At 38.3% G+C, this 8,707-nt stretch overlaps 1 protein-coding gene across 1 annotated transcript; it reads left to right on the forward strand.

Moving 5' to 3' along the window:
• Nucleotides 1–1,467: 1,467 nt before the first annotated feature.
• LOC111384940 (NF-X1-type zinc finger protein NFXL1) lies at nucleotides 1,468–6,567 on the forward strand. Its single transcript, XM_023009288.1, has 2 exons — nucleotides 1,468–1,643; nucleotides 2,249–6,567. The coding sequence occupies exon 2, from the start codon at nucleotides 2,334–2,336 to the stop codon at nucleotides 5,706–5,708; it is 3,375 nt and encodes a 1,124-aa protein (XP_022865056.1). The 5' UTR covers nucleotides 1,468–1,643; nucleotides 2,249–2,333; the 3' UTR covers nucleotides 5,709–6,567.
• Nucleotides 6,568–8,707: the final 2,140 nt, after the last annotated feature.

Raw genomic sequence — 8,707 nt, forward strand, 5'->3', positions numbered from 1 at the left:
TGAAAAAATGTCTAATCAATTCAACTTGGTAATCGAGTAGGAATGTTAACAAATACAATAAATAGTATTTAGTTAGTGTCGATAGCTAAATACATATATATAGGGGATGTTTGAAAGTCATTTTTATATAAAAATATATTTTAGAATAATAATTTGATGGGAAATGTATGTAGGGCTGGGCAAATCTTCTAAACTGAGCCGATCGAATTGAACCCGACGGTTCTTGTCAAATTAAATACCCGAACGGGTATCTGAATTGAGAACCGACGGGTACTGTTCGGTTCTCGATTTTAGACCAAGAACCAAAAAATCAAATAAAAACTGAATCTTTCTAATTTTTTTTTTGTATTGAGTAAATCAAATTATTTTAATTTTAATTTTTTTCTAAATAAATTAACAAATTAACGATTTCTAAATTCAAATTTTTGGCCCAATAATTTGTTTTATTTTTAATTTTTTAATTTTTGGTCCAATTACTCATTTTATTATTTCATTTCTTAGCCAAACAAGATCAAATCTACTAAATAACACTAAACACCTACACTAAAGTGCATAACGTTGTCTCAACTCTCGCACTCACTCCCGCAGTCTCGCTAATATTCCAAAACCTATACAATCGTCGACTGACACTGTGACCTCCGCCGATCGAAACTTTGATCGTAACGATCATTTGAATAAGGTAGTTTACTAATCTCTGACATTCCAAAACCATTGAATGTATCATTAGTTGTGTTTATATAATATTGTTATAAATGTTAAAAAATTTAATTATAGTATAGAATTGAACGGAACCGAACCCGAACGGTTCCATAATTATATTTGGATTCGACGATTCCATTTACTAGATACTCGAAAAATTTGGTTCGGTTCTATCCATAATTATATTTGGATCCGACGGTTCCATTTACTAGATACCTGAAAAGTTCTGTTCGGTTCGGTTCTTTATAGAACCGAACCGATCCGCGCCCACCCCTAATTGTATGGTTTAAAAATAAGGAAATTTTTTTGATTTACGTGTAATATTATTTTAATAAAAAATGTGTGGTTGAAAAGAAGAGAGAGAAAAATACATTTTGAAAAAAATGGGCACCAAATGAAGGCATAATTAGTTTGTTTGATATAACTTACTTGAAAATTATTATTTTTAATTTATTTTTAATAACTAATTCTCCTAATAAAATAATTTTACATTTAAACAAGTAATTCTTTTTCACTTTTTTTAATGATACATCCTTAAAAAATTATTTTTATTTCAAATAATCTCTCCAAACTAAAAGTATTTCTTTATTTCTCTTGGTGGTCAAAGAAAATAAAAAGGAAAAAAGAACCAAAAAAAAAAAAGAAGAAAAAAGAAAAAGAAAAAACATGCTAGTTTGGGCAACACGCATGCACCGAAGACAAGCACGATTCTTCACGGAGTCCGGTCCAATCCAACCGCCTTGCGTCCCAAGCCTATTCATTTTTACACGGCAGCTCCACACCATAAATACTACTTATCAGATCTCTCTATCTGGAACAAAGGGGAAAAATAAGTATTCCCAACAATTCATAGAGGAAAATCTACACAAAAGGCAAGCGCGTTTAATTACATAACCGGAGGAAGAAGGAAACCAAAATCTCATATTCCGGTTTTGTTGCACCAGGTATTTATCAATTCTATTACATTTATGTTCATTGTTTTAGTTCAGAAGATTTGATTTGGGTGTCCATGCGGATTACGAGAATTATTTTGTACTGAGCTTAAATTTAGGGAAATTAATGATGTGTATGACAGGAAATGAAAATTAGGGCCTAAGTATCAATCTTGGGGACTATTAGATTAGTGGGTATTTAATATTTATGTTTCTTTTTTTAGTTTAGAAACTGGGATGTAAGCATATAGGCCGATACTCAGAGGTAATTGTATTGAGATCGAATTTGGAGAAATGTACTGTTTTGATGGAATTTAAAAAGAAAAAAGAAAAAAGAAAAGGGTTGGAATATCAATTTTGCGGACTATTACGTTATTGGGTATTTAATATTTTTCTTGTTTTAGCTTGGAAGTTAGGATGTGAGTATTGGGGAAAATATTTGTTTTGAGCTGAAATTTGGTGAAATGAATGGTGAGTATCATTTAAAATGAGAATTAAGCTTTGAAAATCAATCGTGGGGCTTATTTTGTTAGTGGGTATTTAAGGTCTTTAAAATATGTGAGAATTCTGTACTATTATCTGATTGGTAAGTTTTGTTTTTTTTATTACTATTACAGATTGAAGATAGGGTTTTGTTTACTGGAATCGTCTGTTTCTACACTGTCGGAGGAAAGGAACTTTGGGAGTGTGACACGTCAGAATATGAGCTCTTCAGTGCAAAACAGCAGGAGGGACAATAATAATAACCGAACTAGAAACAATGGTTTTCAAGGTTCCCGTCGCGAGTGGGTCCCCCGTGGTTCTGCTGCCACCATACCCTTTGCAGTTTTAACACCGATGGATGGTGTCAATAGTTCGAGTGTTAGTGGAAATGGGAATGGGAATGGGCCTGGAAATGACATTGGAAATGTTGGGGAGCCTATTCATAAGTTGGTTCGACCTATAATTCCGAATCAAAACAGGGTTCATGTAGGGTCAAGAGGAAACCCTAGTCAGCATGTGAATCAGAGGATAGAGAGGGATAGGGAGATAGGGAGGGAGAGCGTCAAGCAAAAACAGAAAGCTAAGGTGTCGAAGAACATGAACATGCCCCAGCTTGTGCAGGAAATTCAGGAGAAGCTCTTGAAGGGATCAGTTGAATGCATGATATGTTATGATATGGTTAGGAGATCATCACCCATCTGGTCCTGCTCCAGTTGTTACTCAATTTTTCACCTGAATTGCATTAAGAAATGGGCCAGGGCTCCCACTTCTACTGATTTATCAGCTGAGAAGGATCAGGGTTTTAATTGGCGTTGCCCTGGATGCCAATCTGTGCAGCTCCTGTCATCTAAGGAGATTCGGTACGTCTGCTTTTGTGGAAAGAGACCTGATCCCCCTTCAGATTTGTATTTGACACCGCATTCGTGTGGCGAGCCTTGTGGAAAACCATTGGAGAAAGAAGTTCCTGGTACTGGTATGAGTAAAGATGATCTTTGTCCTCATGTTTGTGTTTTGCAATGCCATCCCGGTCCTTGTCCCCCTTGCAAGGCTTTTGCTCCGCCGCGTAGATGCCCTTGTAAAAAGAAAGTTGTTACTACGAGATGCTCTGATCAAAAGTCTGTTCTCACTTGTGGGCAGAGGTGTGATAAACTTCTTGATTGTGGGCGCCATCATTGTGAAAGGGTCTGCCATGTAGGCCCTTGCGATCCGTGCCAGGTCCTTGTTAATGCCGCTTGTTTCTGCAAGAAGAAGATCGAAGTTGTTCTTTGTGGAGATATGGTTGTGAAGGGAGAATTCAAAGTGGAAGATGGTGTGTTTTCGTGCAGCTCAATTTGCGAGAAGAAACTTAAATGTGGAAATCATGACTGCCCTGAAATCTGCCACCCTGGCCCATGTGGGGAATGTGAATTCTTGCCAGGCAAGATTGAGACTTGCTGCTGTGGTAAGGCAAGTTTAAAGGAGGGTAGGCAGAGTTGTTTGGATTTGATTCCAACATGTTCACAGATCTGTGGCAAGATTCTCCCTTGTGGACTGCATAGCTGCCTGAATGTCTGTCATTCTGGTGTTTGTCCACCATGTCCTGTGCTCGTCAGCCAAAAATGCCGCTGTGGTTCAACTTCTCGAACTGTTGAGTGCTACAAAACTGTCACAGGGAGTGAGATATTTACTTGTGATAAACCCTGTGGTCGGAAGAAGAACTGTGGAAGGCATCGGTGCAATGAACGGTGCTGCCCTCTTTCTAATTCTAACAATAGTCCCTCTGTTGATTGGAATCCACATTTGTGCTTGATGCCGTGTGAAAAGAAGCTAAGGTGTGGACAGCATTCTTGCCCATCACTGTGTCACAGTGGTCATTGTCCTCCCTGTCTGGAGACAATTTTCATTGACTTGACTTGTGCTTGTGGTAGAACTTCAATTCCTCCTCCACTTCCTTGTGGTACGCCTGCCCCTTCATGTCAATACCATTGCTCAGTTCCTCAGCCATGTGGTCATCCATCTTCTCATAGCTGCCATTTTGGGGAGTGCCCACCGTGCTCAGTTCCTATTGCAAAGGAGTGTGTTGGTGGGCACGTCATCCTCAGGAACATTCCTTGTGGGTCCAAGGATATTAGATGCAATAAGCTTTGTGGCAAGACAAGGCAATGTGGCTTGCATGCATGCTCTAGAACTTGCCATCCACTACCCTGTGATTCTTCTGCTGGATCAACTACTGGTGCAACAGCTTCTTGTGGGCAGACATGTGGGGCTCCAAGGAGTGATTGCAGGCATACGTGTACCGCCCTTTGTCATCCGTTCTCTCCATGTCCTGATGTAAGATGTGAGTTCTCTGTCACGATCACTTGTTCTTGTGGCCGAATAACTGCTACTGTTCCTTGTGATGCTGGAGGTAGCAATGGAGGGTACAATGTTGATACTGTTCTTGAAGCCTCCATAATCCAAAAGTTACCCGTACCTCTACAACCAGTTGAAGGAAATGGCAAGAGAATTCCTCTTTCTCAGAGGAAGCTCGTGTGTGATGATGAATGTACAAAGACGGAGCGTAAAAAGGTTCTTGCTGATGCTTTCGGAGTTACTTCCCCAAACTTGGACGCATTTCATTTTGGTGAGAGTATGTCAATATCTGAAGTGCTATCAGAACTTCTCAGACGTGACCCTAAGTGGGTGTTGTCTGTGGAAGAGAGATGCAAATATCTGGTCCTTGGCAGAGGTAGAAGTGGAGTCAATGCCCTTAAAGTCCATGTTTTCTGCCCGATGTTGAAAGAAAAGAGAGATGCAGTTAGGCTGATAGCGGAAAGGTGGAAGCTTTCTGTGAATGCTGCTGGTTGGGAGCCAAAAAGATTTATTGTCGTTCATGTTACACCTAAGTCCAAAGCTCCAGCTCGTGTGCTTGGAGTAAAATGTTCTAATCCTAGTAGCATGTTGCAACCACCAAATTTTGATCCTCTGGTCGACATGGATCCCAGACTTGTTGTTGCTCTTTTTGATATGCCTAGGGATTCAGATATCAGTGCATTGGTCCTCAGGTTTGGTGGGGAATGTGAACTAGCCTGGTTGAATGATAAGAATGCATTGGCTGTCTTCAGTGATCCAGCTCGAGCAGCAACTGCTATGAGGAGATTAGATCAGGGATCTGTGTACCATGGAGCAGTTGTAGTTCCTCAAATTGGTGGTGCATCAGCTACAACTTCAGGTGCTAATGCTTGGGGATCTTCTGTAGCATCCAAGGATGGAAGTGGTATGGCATCCCTGAAGGGGAATCCATGGAAGAAAGTAGTTGTGCAGGATCCTGACTGGAAGGACGGTTTTTGGGTTGGTGAGGAGTGGTCAGGAACTGCTACTGATTCTGACTTGAAGGGGAAAGAAGCTCCAATTGCAGCATCAGCCAACATGTGGAGTGTTCTGGATTCCGAAAGCACCTTGAAATTATCAGCTGCTTCTGTTAAAAAGGAGGATCTTTTGAAACAGCCTGAAAATAGTTCTGTATCGGCCACTAATCCAGAAGGCAGTGGTTCGAATTTGCCGGCACTGCAAGAAGGGACTAGCGTTGAGTGTTCTGATGATGTAGTGGATGATTGGGAGGAGGCTTATGATTGAGTGTGTGCGTACAAATTTATATCGACAAGATATTCTGTGCAAGCAATAATTGCAGGAGAGAAGTTTCAATTCAGTTTGCCCTCCTGTGTTCACGTTTTATCTTTAGTTTCCTTTTTGGGAAAATGACTTTCTGGTTTGGATATTTCGCATGTGGTGTATGCCTTTTTAAGAAATTTCACAGCTAGAAGGAAATTTAGCGAGGAAGTTCCGTCCCTGTTGGTGGAAGTTGGAAAGTATGCTGTTGCTGTAAATGTGTATTTCGTTCCTCCGCCTTCTTCGACTTAATACGTATCTCATTCACCAGTCTTTAAATGACCATGGTTTATCATTTTCTGTGTTAGTTCTTATTTCCGTTTTCCATGATATTTTCGTTGAGTTTTCCTTCATAATCCTGTAGTTGCTGTTGCACTATCTATTTCTCCTCTCCCTTTTGTTAACTTAGCTAGCATGGACGGAGGAAGGGAGCACCTGGTCATCTCAGTGTTTTTGGCGTTTTTGGTGAAATGATGGAAGTTGTAGCAACCAGTGGATGCTTCATTAGGATATAGGGAATAGGATCACCTTTTGATTCTTTCGCAAGTAAGATATTATTTGATATTGCACCGTCTCTGATGATGCTATTGTAGTCTTGTGGAGTTTTCCTTTTTAGACGTTGATATTGTGTCAATTGCGTTTAGCTGTGTACTCGGCATATCTCCCTCTTCCTCTTGGTTCTTGCTAGTGCGCACATCTCGAGTAGCTGGGTTGGGTGGTCTAAATTTATGTCTTATTTTGGAATCGAAATACTAAAGATGTATATGACAGTACTCGATGTGCAACCTTTGAGTTCTCACAATATGTGCATACAAACATTCAGTAACAGTGTTTGCCAATGTTTCTCTAGGTTTCCTTGTAATCATCTATGTGACAAAATGATGCCTTCGACATTGACGAGGAACCATTGCCAGATAAAATGCTGTGAGCTGGGTCCTTCTTTTCTCTTCTTTTTCTTCACAAAATATAAGGCCGTGGTTGGTTTGCCGTTTTCGATCCATTTTCCGCTTTCGAAAACGCGGAAAAAGCATTTTTGAAAACGAGTTAAAAATTATAACTAAAAACACAAAACAACTTTTTATCGTTTTCAGCGTTTTCAATTATAAATGTTGAAAATACTCAAAACGCGGAAAAAGAGCCGTTTTCGGGGAAAACTAAAAATCGTTTTGAAAATGAAAATGGAAACCAACCGCAATATTAGAGTCTTTTCTTAGTGCACAAGAATAATAAATTTTGTTTAAAATTGAGAAAAGTATGAATAATAGTTAAGAAGGTATGTCAAATAGGTAAGCATTCATTTGTCTTTGAAGGGATAGATGATCATGTTTTGTAGATAAGATTAGGTTGGATGGGGAAAAATAGTCTCGTCTCATCCATATACTTGGGTTGCTTGGGTTGCTTACGAACAGTGAAGCCTCGGTTGGGGTTGGCAGGGATCCCTACGATTGCAATTGTGTCTTTATTAATCTTTTGATAGATCTGTTTGGCGATTTGAAATTGAAATAACCTCCTCAGCATGAATGCAAAAAAGAAGGCGTCATTTGTCATGTTCGATAGATTTATTATATTTGTCATCGTACTAGTGAGAAAGTTTGGCTTTATTCTAATAACTCGGAAGCCAAGTGGAAGTAAACGAGAGAATAAAATGTTCTATTACTTTCATTTATAAAGTGAGCCCTTGGTATAATCTCAAGAATTGAACATCTCATACTGCTACAATTAACCCCACCCATCTCCCTCAAATAATAGGTTCGTAGCTCCTCTAAAAACTCATTTTTGACTTCACTTTCTCTAGATAAAATATTTTACAGGTTAACTCAATTTTTTCCTACTTTTTAGTTACACATTCTTAAAAAATTCACAATTATAAAATTAATTTTCCAAAAAAAGGGGCTGAAACATAGGCTTCATCTAATTTGAAGGGTTTATGATTTATATTTTATTTGCATAATTTAAATGATTATATCCTATCAAGATCAAATTCTACATATGGACATTATGGATCAACTCTTCTGGTAGTTCCAAATGATCTATAAGGACATTATTACATGTACATCAAACTTTACATAATATGTTACATAATGTCACATGTCACTCTCATTTGTCAGTTTAAAAAGAGTCAACCTTTTCATCTAATCTTTTTCCGCCACATCATTTTATATAATTCCCTATATATCATGTTTATGTACAAGTAGTATAATCCATCTCGTAAACCATCATGACATGTTTGCTATACATATATTTTCGACCTGGCAAATGAACCAATGAGACGGATTAACTTGCTTATCGCTTTAGAAAATTTTGAATGCCACTCAATTGAAACAAGCCCCAAAATTTAACGAGATAGAAAATTCTACTCATTTATCCGACAACTTTTTTCGAGGATATACTCTCCGGGGCAGGAAAACACACTGTCTCCATTCCATGTAACGACTTTTACACCTAATCCATTGCTCTACAATTGTTATCGTAATTTTTGACTACATCACTTCATTTTAGATTATGTTTTCCCTCTTTCACAAGGCTCTGTATATACCTCCAAAAAGTGCAAATGGATGAGTGGTCGAAGAATTTATATTACAGAATTCATGTAGTAGGACGCGTCATTGCGGATGTAGGAATAACACTCTGGAGACTCTTAACCAATTACTTAAGCTGCGAATAGAAATGACGTCATTGTACTTGTGCAAACAAAATGTCAACCACTAGGTTTAAAAAACTTCAAGTTTCAAAATGTGAAAATTCCTAAGTCGTAATTAGACCTAAACTTTTTCAAATTCATTATATAGAGGAATGTCTTCGCTCGTGCTTTCTTCTCCAGCCTGAGCTCCAGCAATTTCAATGCAAGAGTACAAGAAAATATATAGCATATTTGATTTATTCCATAATTCCTTTTTGTTTACTCCTCTTGTAATATATTAGCTTAATTTTTTCATTAAGAAACCTAATCTTTTGATGGCTCAATA

This window comes from Olea europaea, unplaced genomic scaffold (genome assembly GCF_002742605.1).
Source record: "Olea europaea var. sylvestris unplaced genomic scaffold, O_europaea_v1 scaffold3053, whole genome shotgun sequence".
NCBI classification, from domain to species: domain Eukaryota; kingdom Viridiplantae; phylum Streptophyta; class Magnoliopsida; order Lamiales; family Oleaceae; genus Olea; species Olea europaea.